The following is a 13251-nucleotide window of genomic DNA, read 5'->3' as shown; positions in this document are numbered from 1 at the left end:
CCATGCCCATCTGGATATATAGGCACTCGGCCTAAAAATGCAAGAGATAAGGCATGGTGGTATGCTTATGAAGCTCCAAATGATGTTGGGAAGGTTATATGCATTCCATGTGAGAGGATTATTTCTGGAGGCATAAACCGCTTCAAATACCACGTTGCAAGCATAAAGAAACATGATTCAAATCCTTGTCTCAAAGTAACTCAAGAAGAAAAAAGATTCATCAATCCCCTACTTGCAGCTGCTGAAGAGAAATAATTGAATAGGGAGAGGGCGAAATTAGCTATGAGGGCAGCCATAGCTGAATCTCAAGGAGCTCCTTTTGATATACAAGAAGAAGAAGCACTTGAGAACATACCAGGATCTCTTTGTGGCCCACGGACCGCAAACAAAATGTCTCTCTTGTCAGTGCCACTTCTTCTACATTTCCTAGTTGTTCATCACCATCCACATCAAGGATAGGGATAGGGAGTTATTTTGTGCCCAGGAACATAGCTAAATCATAGCCATCATTAGAGGGCACTGGATGGTTCAAGGAGGTGCATGAGCAAACTGATATTGCAGTAGCTGATTTTTGATTTTTCAACAATATCTCAATGTATGCCGCTGATAGTCCCTATTGGTTGAATTTGGTGAATGCAATTTCAATATTGGACAAAGGGTACAAGCTGCCTACTAGCAAGGATTTGAGTGGAAGGTTAGTATTTTACTATTTAGTAACTATAAATAATTGTGATTCACTTCAGTTCATTGTTATATTTTAAATCATAATTGTTATTTCCTATTTTTTACTAACACTTTATTACTCCTAAATTTTATAGGTTGCTTGACCATGCGGTTGGTAGGGCAAGAGTATAGATGGAAGACCAAAAGAAAGAGTGAAAGAAATATAGTTGCACCATTTTATCTGATGGGTGGATAGATGGAAGAAGTAGAACCATTATTAATTTCTTGGTTGCTTGCAAAGATGATGTGGTGTTTTGAAAATCTGTTGACACCTCCAACAAAGTGAAAAATGCACACACATTGGCTTTAATGTTGGAGAATGTTGTCATGGAGGTGGGAGTAGAGAATGTGGTGCAAATCATCACAGATAATGCAACAACATATGTGGTAGTAGGTAAATTTAATTGTTTATGTTTAATATGAATCATGAAAGTAATGCTATGGTATTATCCACTTTAGATTTTTTACTAATTATTGATTTTTTACTAATGTTTTAGGTAGAATCCTCCAAGAGAGGCATCCCACACTTTTTTGGTCACCTTATGCAGCACATGTCCTTGACCTTCTTTTGGAGGACATAGGAAAACTTGATTGGTGAGTCCAGTTGTGAAAGATGCTAGGTAGGTCACCAAATATATCTATAATCACCTATGGGTTCTCAGTTTGATGAAAAAGACCACTAAATGCAAAGATTTGGTGAGACCCACTATGACAAGGTTTGCAACAGTGTTCTTGACGTTGCAAAGTATTCTCGACCACATATTGGCTTTGAAACAAACGTTTGTGTGTGCTGATTGGGTCGCTCCATCTTACTCAAAGAATACTGAAGGAGAGGTTGTGGCACGGATAGTCTTTGATGATAGCTTTTTTGCAAAGGCTAAGGAGATTGTGGAGGTAAGTTCAAGAATCAAAACATTATATTTTTAGTTGATTCAAGTTCCATTATTAATTCATAACTTACTATGTTATTAACTAATTTGTATTTTTCGAATTTCAAATGTAGATGTCTATGCCCCTAGTTAGAGTCTTGCGCATATGTGATGGGCAACAATCCTTAATGGGAGGTCTTTATGAGGCCATGGATAAGGCTAAAGAGGCTGTTAGAAATTAATATCATGCAGAAAGACTCAGATTTGACCCCATCTAGGAAATAATTGGAGCATTCATGTAGCAAGCTACTTCCGCAACCCCAAATTCACGTACTATGATTGTCCTTGAAGTTGAGATTTTACTAAGACTTTTATTTTACTTTACTTTTTAAAGTTGTGTAGTAAGACTTGATATCATTTTCTATTTGTTTTAGGGCTGATGATTCCTACTCAAATCCTAATGGAGAGGTCATGGAAGGTTTCTCTAAATGCATTGAGAGAATGATATCCAATGAAGCGGAGAGAGACCCTGTTGTGACCGAACAACAAGTCTATGTGGAATCGAGGGGTAATTTGTTCTCTTCTATGCTAGCAAAGAGAGCAAGATCTACTCAAGCACCAGGTAAAGCATCAAACTTTAAAACTTTTGCAAATTGATAAGTTGTGTTTCTGATTATCTTTTTTCATTGCTTTATAACTTTTTATATTTTGTTTTGCACATGCTTGGTGGGCAAGTTGGGATGGCAATACCCCCAATTTAAAGGATTTTGCTCTCAAAGTCCTATGCCAACTGTAATGAAATAACTTGCACAATAGAAGAAGTAATATGAAATATTATATAAATACTTAATAATAGCTGAGAGTAATAGGCCACTTCGAGGGGGCAACCTCCAAATATCTCCAATGAGAACACACTTCACAATACGATTATGAAATTAAGACTCACAACCTCCTATATATACCTAATTATGCTTAGGTTGAATAGACACAACCCTTCATAACACCTAGGCCGACCTACCTACCTAAATTATAATACAATATTGATAACATGACTTAACTAAGGATTAAGATAGCGACAAGTTGACTATTCATAACCCTATATACAATAATATTAAGGGTGTAGCATGCCCCCTCTCTTGAAAGAAGCATTGTCCTCAATGCTAACCAAGTGTGGATTATTTTGAATGAACCCCTCATCCTCCCATGTGGCCTCTTCAACTAGAAAATTCTTCCATTGGATGAGATACTGAGTCAAGGTTTTGTTCCTCAACTTCTTCGTGCGTGTTTGAAAAATGCACTCTGGTTCCAAAATTATTCTTCCTTCTTCATCAAGTTTTGGTAGTACTGTTTGAGTAGGAATATTCTACCCAATTGCCTTCTTCAAACAAGAAACATGAAAAGCTGGATGTACCTTTGTTGTTGGTGGCAACTCTAGCTTGTAGCCAACACTACCAATCTTTTGCATGATCTAGTATGGTCCATAATATCTTGGAGACAACTTCTTCTTTTTTTCGTTGCTTCATTGAGATTTTTTTATAAGGCTGCAATCTCAAGAAGACCTAGTCCCCAACCTCAAAAAAAATTTCACTATGATATTGGTCCGCTTGTTGTTTCATTCAATTTTGTGCCATAGCTAAATTCTCCTCGATTCTTGAAAGTACATGTTATTGATGAAGCAAGTGATCCTCTACTGCTTGAACTCTTGGCGACACCTTTAATGATGATGTGATGGAAGGAGGATGATATCCATAAAGTGCCAAAAACAGAGACATTTTTAATGAGCTATGAAAAGAAGTATTGTACCACCATTCTGCAAGAGGTAGCCAATCTACCCATTGAGATTGTTTTTATGAAGTGAAACAACGTAGATATCCTTCCAAACATTTATTAACCACCTCAGTTTGTCCATCTGATTGCAGATGGTATGAAGAACTATGAGCCAATTGAGTACCCAAACATGAGAATAAATCTTTCCAAAAGTGACTAGTAAAGATAGGATCACAATCACTAACAATAACCTTAGGTGTACCATGTAGCTCTTGGATATTCTCCAAGAAAACTTTTGCCACTATACTTGTTGTAAAAGGATGTGATAATGCAATAAAATGTGCATATTTAGTGAGGCAATCAACTACTATCATGATGACATTATGACCTTTAGATTTGGGGAGCCCGGTGATGAAGTCCATGGATACCTCTTCCCAAAGTTGGCTAGGAATAGATAAAGGCTGCAAGAGATCTGGTGTCTTAATTGTTTCCCCCTTATTTCTTTGACAAACCAAACATTCAACCACAAACTTTTGAACATCACCTTTTAGCCCTTCCCAAAAAAAATCTTGCTTGACCCTATGATGTCTTAAAAAATCCCGAATGACCACCAATTGGAGACTCATGTAGTTTTTTGAGAATCTTGTGTTTGAGTGGAATTCTTGTAGAGATACAAGCGCTCTATACCCGAGAATATCCCCTTTAAACAAAACTTATCTGAACTACTAGGGTCACTTTTCATTTGTTGGATGAGATTACTTGTTGCAACATCATTTTTCCACTCTTCTTTGGCTTCTACCACCCAATTTTCTTGTAATATTGAAAGGACACACAATAAGGATTCATCTTTTTCATCCTTCCTGGAAAGTGCATCAGCCACAATATTTTCCTTCCCTTTCTTGTATACAATTTCAAAATCATATCCCAACATCTTAGTGACCCATTTTTTTTGCTCTTCTGATGATAGTTTTTGTTCCAAAAATATTTTAGGCTATCATGATCCCTCTTAGGAGGAAGTCCTTTAGACATATCTCCAAGAATCACTGAGTGACAATCAATTATTGCTTGTAAATCTAGATGAGTAAGAGCATTAGATTGAGAGACTTCTAATGAACATAGTTGGGCCACAAATCCATCTGCACCTTTCTTAAGAAGTTTTTGCATTTGATGAGAGCTTACCATTTGAGGGGATTTTGCCTTCAATCCCCTTACTTCCACTACCTTTCCTTATGATTAAAATCTCATGAATAGTTCTTGGAAGTTCATCTCAATTGTTCCCAATGTAGTAAGCCATTGTACTCCCAAAACAATATCTGCTGCACCCATGGATATCACATACATTGGGGTATCAAGTTGATAATTTCCCATGGATAATTTGATGCTATGACACTTCCCTAAACAACTAACTATGCCCCCATCTGCAATCAAAACTTGAAACTCTGGGGCTGGATATATAAAACAATTTAGAAGAGTTCCCAACTTTTTGTTGATGAAATTATGAGTACTACCTGAGTCAATCAACACTGTTACTTTCTGCTTCTTTAAGAAACCCATTACCTTGAGAGTTTGTGGTGCACTGAAACCTAAAAGTGCATGACAAGAAATGATTGGTTGAGAATCATGTGATTCCTCACCTAACTCCCTGTCCTCCTCTGATATGGGCTCATCCTCTTCTTCCTGACTTGGACCTTCAATATATAACAATTTCTTTTCACTACATTTATGTCCTCAACTATATTTGCTATCACAATTGAAACACAACCCTTTTGCTCTTTTCTCCTCAATTTGTTGTGGAGTCAACCTAGTAGGTTGAGGAAGATAAGATGTTGAATATCCTTTGTCTCTTGTCACATTAGCCCCTTGCTTTCTAGGAATCAAGAACTTCTCCTCTACCCTATGTGCCAATACAAAAGACTCGTTTACTGAATTGGGACAAAACATGCGTACCTCATATTGAATGTGATCCTTGAGACCACCCAAGAATAAATCATTCAAGTTCTCCTTTGTAATTGTATCCACTCTTAAGGATAGATTTTGGAATTGTTGAATATAATCCTTAACTGATCTTGTTTGTTGAAGCTTAGCAAGTTGGCTAAAGAAGTTTTCTGTCACACTATTGCTATATTGTGCTTGGAGTTCTTCTATAAAAATTGACCATGATATAGTGAGACCCTTTTTCCTCCTATGAGTACAAAGCCAACGATACCAAATGAATTGATCTGGTTCTAGATATAAGGAAGCCATTATAACCTTTTGTCCATACGGGATCTGATGTATTTCAAAAAAATTCTCCATTTGATTTATCCATGTTAGAGGATCCTTGCCATCAAATTTGCGCATATCCACCTTTGGAAAAAAATTCCTAGATCCTGTAGGATTAATAAAATTTGTGTCATTATTAGTTGACTTGAAGATTGCACCTTGATTGCTTGAGAGTTCCTTCCTTATTTCATTCATATATGTGCTTAACATGCTTCGTATATCTAATATATCTCCTCATAGGTCACACATATCCTTCTTAACCTCTTCCTTAAAATTACTAAGTTCCTCATTGGGATTACAATCCTCTATTGCTTTCCAATCTTGGTCAAAGGATTTCCCCGATGTGATAGAATTCTTTTTGCCTCTTGTTGGAGGCCCTGTCATGATGGAAACCAATGTTTTTGAAATAAATCACACAAATGAAATGTAAATTCTCTAATTTATTTATTTTTTACTATAACTTACTTGGGCCAAGAAATCCTAAATGTGCTGCCTTGAGAGAGAATTTTCCTAATTTTACAATTTCTTGTTTATTTTTGTTTTTCAATTTCTCCAAGCTTGGAATTTAGGCTCCTCTACTATGTATTGAAAAACCCAATACAAGTTATACTCCAATTCGGCAAGATGTGAGAGATATGATGATCTCAAAAAATTGTGTAAAAATAGTAATTCTGCAATAATTTCCTTAAATTTGCTCAATTCCTCTAAATTTTGGACTATAGCTTCTTTAACATGTTTTTCAAAACCCTCTAAAAATCTTTGAAAAATCTGCTAAAATCTGAAAGTTATGCTCTTCCCAAAATCACCCCAATGTTGAGAAAAAATCTTGCCTCTATGGTGCCAAGATCATGCTTTGATACCACTTGTAATGAAATAACTAGCACAATAGAAGAAGTAATATGAAATCTTATATAAATACTTGATAATAGCTGAGAGTAATAGGCCACTTCAAGGAGCAACCTTCAAATATCTCCAATGAGAACACACTTCACAATACGATGATGAAATAAGACTCACAACCTCTTATATATACCTAATTATGCTTAGGTTGAATAGACACAACCCTTCATAACACCTAAGCTGACTTACCTACCTAAATTATAATATAATAATGATAACATGACATGACTTAATTAAGAATTAAGATAGCCACAAGTTGACTATTCATAACCCTATATACAATAATATTAAGGGCGTAGCACCAACCTTGTAGCTCATCCCATTGTGAGTGCAATTGGAGCTTATTTGAGTCCATCCACACAAAGAAAAGAAATAGAATGAATCAAAAACAGCTTCATGTGTAATGATCCCATCTTTTAGCTCTCACGTTCTCCAAAGTCTAAGTGGAGGATAAAAAGAAATTACATTAATTTCTTATAAAGTCATTCAATTTAAAGGTGACTTTGTATTTAATTAATTTAATTATTAATTACAAGGGAGTAGCTTCTAGGGTATGTATTAATTATTGGAAGGACGGAAGCCTCTTGTCATTTAATTAATTATTGCTAGGGAGGGATTTCTAGAGAATGCATTAATTATTGGAAGGAGGAAGCTTCTAGCTCTTGCAATTAATTAATGTTTTAGTTCCTTCTAGAAGGATGAAGAAAAGGATAAATAGGTCTGAAAGTCTCATTGTTGAGCATCAGATTATTGTATCGGAGGATTATGACTTGCATTTGATAAGAGTTTGGATGTGTAAATCACACTCCTTTTTTGGCAATAGAGGACGTTCATTCTTTGTTGTAACATTCTAGACGTCATTCCCTTAGGGTTTGGCCTTTGGAATACATCTCTTTGTACTTGATTACAGCATTTTTAGAATTAATATAATTTCAGCAGTTGATTCAACTTTTGGGCATTCCTGGGTGTCCATTACAGTGGTATCGAAGCTATAAGTCCTGCCATCCTGTGGAGTTCTTATAGGGAATTTGGAACAGCGAGATAAAGGGAAAAGAGTCTGACAAAATGTATACCAGTCCAGATCAAGAAAATGCAATGCTTAGGTTACTTAGTTCATTAGAGGAGGGGCAGCAGATGCAATAGGAGCATAATAGGTGAATGGATATAATGTTGCAACTTATGGCTAGACAGATGGGCATCAATATTGAAGATTTGTATGTTGCTCCAGTGCAAAAAGAAGTTGTTTCATCAGGTGGGATCGAGACACATATAGAGCCACCTATCTATGATGTTGGTGATATGGGTGTTTTAGTAGAATCAGTAGAAACATGTGTGCAAAGTCAGGAGACCACATATGAAGCTTTGTCGGGAGATGGTGTTGTAGTAATAGTGGGATTAGGAGAAAATGAGGATACTATCATATCAGCAGCCACTTCTGTGTCAGTTGAACCATCCAATGAGGAGTTTAATGATATAAATGCAGTGGTTGATGTATTTTCTAATGAAGCCACACAAGTTGTTGATTATGAGTTTTCATCAACTACAAATTCGGTTCAGTTTTTTGTTGCAGTAGTTAATGTTGTTCCTATGTCCATATATTTCGATGCGGCAACACCTATTGTTGATACCATAGATGTGAGTATCGCCGATTAATCGGCGATACGAGATAAAATCGCGATTTTTTGGGGCCGGCGATTTAGTCGCCCCAAAAATCGCGATTTTTTTTTGCAGATTTTTTCCAAAAAATCGCTTAAAAATCGCGAAAAATCGCTCGCGCCCGGCAGTCACATAAAGTGACGAAAAAACACGTTTTTTTCATTATGTTTTTACATTGCTTAGGGTGTTTTGGAGAGGAGAGGATAGAGAAGGAGTTCTTGGCAAGAAATAGGCAGAATCAAGTGCATTTGGAGGCCTTTTGATTCGATTTCTTCGTTACTAGGTAAGTGATTTGAATCTTTGTTTTTTGTTTTTGCAAGAGATTGTATTTTTTTTTCTTGCATGTAAATGGATAAAAATACATTCCTAATTAGTTAGGAATGCATTTGATGAATGTAAGCAAGATTAAATGCATTCATTTGCATTTTTTTCCATTCTAGATCGAATTTATGCTAAAAATTTGCCCTTTCTAAAAAAATTTGAAACCCTAGCAGCTAGTTTGTTTGAATGTTATTTGGATTGCAATTTATTGGTGCTGTTATTGGAATGTTGCTTGAATTCTTTGTTTAACTGTTAATTTTGATCTTGTTATAATTTATTTATAGTTTTTTTTAAAAAATTGTATGTGTAGGCAGCCCGCAGCAGTTTTAAATGGCAGACAAATGGCCATTGACTCCATGCCCCTCAGGCTACATTGGCACCAGGCCAAAGAATGCGAGAGATCAAGCATGGAAATATGCCTATGAAGCACCTGATGAACCAACCAAAGTAATTTGCATTCGATGTGAAAAAGTAATATCCGGGGGCATTTACCGGTTCAAATATCACATCGCAGGGATCTCAAAACATGATACAAATCCTTGTGAGAATACAACAGAAGAAATAAAAAGGTTTGCAAATGCCTTGCTCGCAGCTGGAGAGCAAAAAAAATTGCAAAGAGAGCGGAATAAATTGCATGTCAGGGCAGCCATAGCAGAGACCCAGGGCAGTTTCGTTGATGTTCAGGAGGAGGAGGCAGCCATTGAGAGCATGGCTGGCTCTTATCGTGGGCCGCGTGTCCGCAAACAGGGTGTTTTTTCTTTCACGAGTTCCACTCCCACTCCCACTCCTACACCTCCTAGCACTTCCGCACCATCAGGATCAGCAGGTGCTTCTGGGATAGGGAGCTATTTTGTGACGAGGCACACACCTGGTGCACAACCTTCATTAGAGGCCACTAGATGGAATAAGGAGGTCCATGACCAGTTGGACAATGCACTAGCAGATTTCTGGGTTTTCAACAACCTTCCTATTAGTGTTGTTGACAGTCCCTATTGGGAGGCTTTGGCCACAGGGTTGACAGTTGCAGGAAAGGGGTACAAGTCCCCTTCTCGTTTTGTGTTGGGTGGCAGGTAAGCGAATAATTTTATTACACTCGATTTCCTTTTAATTTTTAACTTTTTACTTAGTTCTAAATTTTAATTAATTTATCTAGAAATTAGAATGTTGATTACTAAAGTCTAAATCAATTTTAAATTACTAAGAATCTAAGACATAACTAAATTTTGTTTTTGTAGGCTTATTGGAAATGCTGTTGAGAGGGCCAAAGCATTTGTTGAGGAACAGAAACAAGAATGGACAAAATTTGGTTGCACCATTCTTTCTGACGGGTGGACGGATGGGAAGAGCAGGACCATAATTAATTTTTTGGCCTGCTGTAATGATAATGTGGTGTTCCTGAAATCAATCGATGCCTCCAACAAGGTAAAAAATGCTCAGACATTAGCATTGATGTTGGAGAATATGGTCTTAGAGATTGGCATTGAAAATGTGGTGCAAATCATCACAGACAATGCTGCTGCATATGTATCAGCAGGTAAACCGTAATTTTATGTTGCATGTGCATTGTGAATTTCACAACAAGAATTTTTAATAGTTTGATATATTTGAAAAGTTGGAAACTAATTAGTATTTGCTTTTACAATTGGCAGGAAAACTCCTACAGCAGAGGCACCCCACTCTCTCTTGGACCCCGTGTGCAGCACATGTCCTTGACCTTCTTTTGGAGGACATGGGCAAACTTGAGTGGGTCACTCCAATTGTGGAGGATGCAAGGCGGGTGACAAAATACATATACAATCACCCATGGGTCCTTAGCCTGATGAGAGAGCACACTGATGGCAAAGAAATTGTCAGGCCTGCCGTCACAAGGTTTGCAACGATTTTTTTGACATTGCAAAGCATTCTCGATAATTTGGCTTCTTTGAAGCAAATGTTTGTTTCCAAAAAATGGCTTGCTTCCACATTTTCAAAGAAGAGTGAAGGAGAGAATGTTGTGCGGATTGTGTTTGATAAATATTTTGAAGATAAGGCTGATGAAATAGTAAAGGTAACTACAAAACTTTAAGTTTTAGTTTGCACTTTACAACTTTATAACATACTAAGTTTGTAACTCAAGTAAATAATAATTTTGTAACTTGTCAACTAATTTCAAATTTATATTGCAGGTGTCTGAGCCTTTAGTCGGAGTTTTGCGTTTGGTTGATGGAGACCAAACGCCAATGGGTGAACTATATGAGGCCATGGACAAGGCCAAAGAATCTGTCAAAAATTACTACAAGGGAGAAAGCATCAAATATGAACCCATTTGGCAGATCATTGATAGAAGGTGGAATAATCAGCTTCACCAACCCATTCATGCAGCAGGATATTTCCTCAACCCACGTTTTAGGTATACTGTAAGCTCATTCTTACTCAAATTTAAGTTAACAAAGACTTGAGTTCATTTTGCTTTCGTAGGGTGTTGGGTGTGTACTAAAATTGGAAGACTTATTTGTTTTTGGTTTTTGGTTTTAGGGCTGATGGTACATATGCAGATCCTGATGGAGAGGTCATCAGAGGCCTAAGTGAGTGCGTCGAAAAGATGGTAACCAGCGAGGAAACAAGAGATAAAATCATCGCTGAGCAGGAGATCTTCACTTCAGCAGGAGGCAAGGTGTTCTCCACTTCTCTCTGCAAGAGAGCAAGGCTTACACAAACCCCAGGTAATACATTTGCAAACTTCTGAATCTCAAATGCTAAATTAATATTTATGTTTCATTTTTTGTTGTCTATTAGTATTTTCTAACTTGTACAATTTTTGTGATGCAGTGGCTTGGTGGACCACTTGGGGTGCAAGCACTCCAAATCTTGCAAAATTTGCTCTCAGAATCCTATCACAGCCTTGTAGCGCATCACATTGTGAGCGCAACTGGAGTTTGTTTGAGGCCATCCACACAAAAAAAAGAAACAGGTTGTCCCAAAAGAGGATGAATGACATGGTCTATGTGCAATATAATCTTAAATTGCGCATGAAAAAGGCGCAACAAGATCCGCCTAGGCCAATCGATTTGGATGAGATAGATCCTTATTATGATTGGACGGCACAAGAGCAGGCTCCCTTATTTACACAGGAGGACATCTCCAATTTGGAGAGGGAGGCCGCGGAGGAGGCTGCGAAGGAGGAAGGGGGTGGAACTGGATATGACATCGATTTGGATGACATCGAGGAGGGCGATGATGAGGATGATGACATTGAGCTTACTGCAGAGGACCTTGACATCTTGCGCGCAGCGAATGTGGAGATACCGACATCTAGTTCTATAGCTACACCATCTCCTGCATTGACACAAACACAGACACGGGCACAAACCCTGCGGGGTTCTAGTTCTAGAGCTTTACCCTCTCCCGCACTCGCTAGTAAAGTGATTGGGAAGAGGAAGATGTAGTCCTATATTTGACATTTGTACTTATTTGTAGTCATGTTGATGTGCTTATTTGAACTCTTTACATTTGACACTTTATTTATGAGAATACTTCTCATGTGTTGTGAACTTGTTAGTTGTTAGTAATTTACAACTTGTCACTACTTACTTGTTAGTAATTTACCAATTAATAACTCTTTTTGCATTGATATATATCTAAACATGATTGTTTCTTATGTATTGTTAGTAATTAAGTCATTAGATGCAAAAAAACATTGAATTCTGTAAAAAAATCGCATTTTTTTATTAAAATTTAGTGGTTTTTTAGTTCCCGATTTTTTCCCCGATTTTTTCCCGATTTTTCCCGATTTTTCCCGATTAAACTTTTTCAGGCCTAGGCGATTAATCTCCTCAGGCGATTTTTACATCTATGGTTGATACAGTTAGCATGAGTACATATGGTTCACCTGCAGCTACATCTTTTTCAATGCATGATAGTGATAATATGCATTCCAATCCAATATATACTATGTGGATGGATACAAGGAAGAAGACATTTCATAGATCTTCTATGGAGTTGCCTTATGGTGACATTCTGACTTCATCAGCACAAGTTTTGAATGCTAGGCTACAGGAGTTGGTCCTGATGATGCGGGTTTGCAATTGGTATAACTTCCATATGGATATCACATATTGGGATCCAGGTGGAGGTTGGAGTCCATTATGTTACTTAATTGCTTGAGGACAAGCAATTTCAAGGAGGGCGGATTTGTAATGATCCCATCTTTTAGCTCTCACGTTCTCCAAAGTCTAAGTGGAGGATAAAAAGATATTAAATTAATTTCTTATAAAGTCATTCAATTTAAAGGTGACTTTGTATTTAATTAATTTAATTATTAATTACAAGGGAGTAGCTTCTAGGGTATGTATTAATTATTGGAAGGACGGAAGCCTCTTGTCATTTAATTAATTATTGCTAGGGAGGGATTTCTAGAGAATGCATTAATTATTGGAAGGAGGAAGCTTCTAGCTCTTGCAATTAATTAATGTTTTAGTTCCTTCTAGAAAGATGAAGAAAAGGATAAATAGGGCTGAAAGTCTCATTGTTGAGCATCAGATTATTGTATCGGAGGATTATGACTTGCATTTGATAAGAGCTTGGATGTGTGAATCACACTCTTTTTTTGGCAATAGAGGACCTTCATTCTTTGTTGTAACATTCTAGATGTCATTCCCTTAGGGTTTGGCCTTTGGAATACATCTCTTTGTACTTGATTGCAGCATTTTTAGAATTAATATAATTTCAACAGTTGATTCAGCTTTTGGGCATTCCTGGGTGTCCATTACATCAT

At 37.1% G+C, this 13251-nt stretch overlaps 1 protein-coding gene and 1 pseudogene across 2 annotated transcripts in view; one reads left to right on the top strand and one right to left on the bottom strand.

Moving 5' to 3' along the window:
* LOC149545363 (uncharacterized) overlaps positions 1–13251 on the bottom strand; it is a 126154-nt pseudogene that overhangs the window by 59543 nt on the left and 53360 nt on the right. The gene's annotated exons all lie outside the window — the stretch shown is intronic.
* LOC149545364 (uncharacterized) lies at positions 8295–12108 on the top strand. The gene is made up of 6 exons (XM_089790629.1): positions 8295–9568; positions 9734–10032; positions 10148–10545; positions 10664–10887; positions 11013–11200; positions 11307–12108. The coding sequence occupies exons 1-6, from the start codon at positions 8829–8831 to the stop codon at positions 11921–11923; spliced, it is 2466 nt and encodes an 821-aa protein (XP_089646755.1). The 5' UTR covers positions 8295–8828; the 3' UTR covers positions 11924–12108.

Source organism: Cupressus sempervirens, chromosome 7 (assembly GCF_028749045.1).
Source record: "Cupressus sempervirens isolate cs-2001-9-10 chromosome 7, ASM2874904v1, whole genome shotgun sequence".
NCBI classification, from domain to species: Eukaryota; Viridiplantae; Streptophyta; class Pinopsida; order Cupressales; family Cupressaceae; genus Cupressus; species Cupressus sempervirens.
The sequence above is the reverse complement of the archived record's forward strand: the minus strand, read 5'-3'. Positions and strand labels throughout refer to the sequence as shown.

Coding starts and splice junctions, on each gene's coding strand:
- LOC149545364 (XM_089790629.1), top strand. CDS start 8,829: ATGGCAGACAAATGGCCATTGACTCCATGCCCCTCAGGCTACATTGGC. Junction 9,569..9,733: donor CGTTTTGTGTTGGGTGGCAG/GTAAGCGAATAA, acceptor TTGTTTTTGTAG/GCTTATTGGAAATGCTGTTG. Junction 11,201..11,306: donor AAGGCTTACACAAACCCCAG/GTAATACATTTG, acceptor TTTGTGATGCAG/TGGCTTGGTGGACCACTTGG.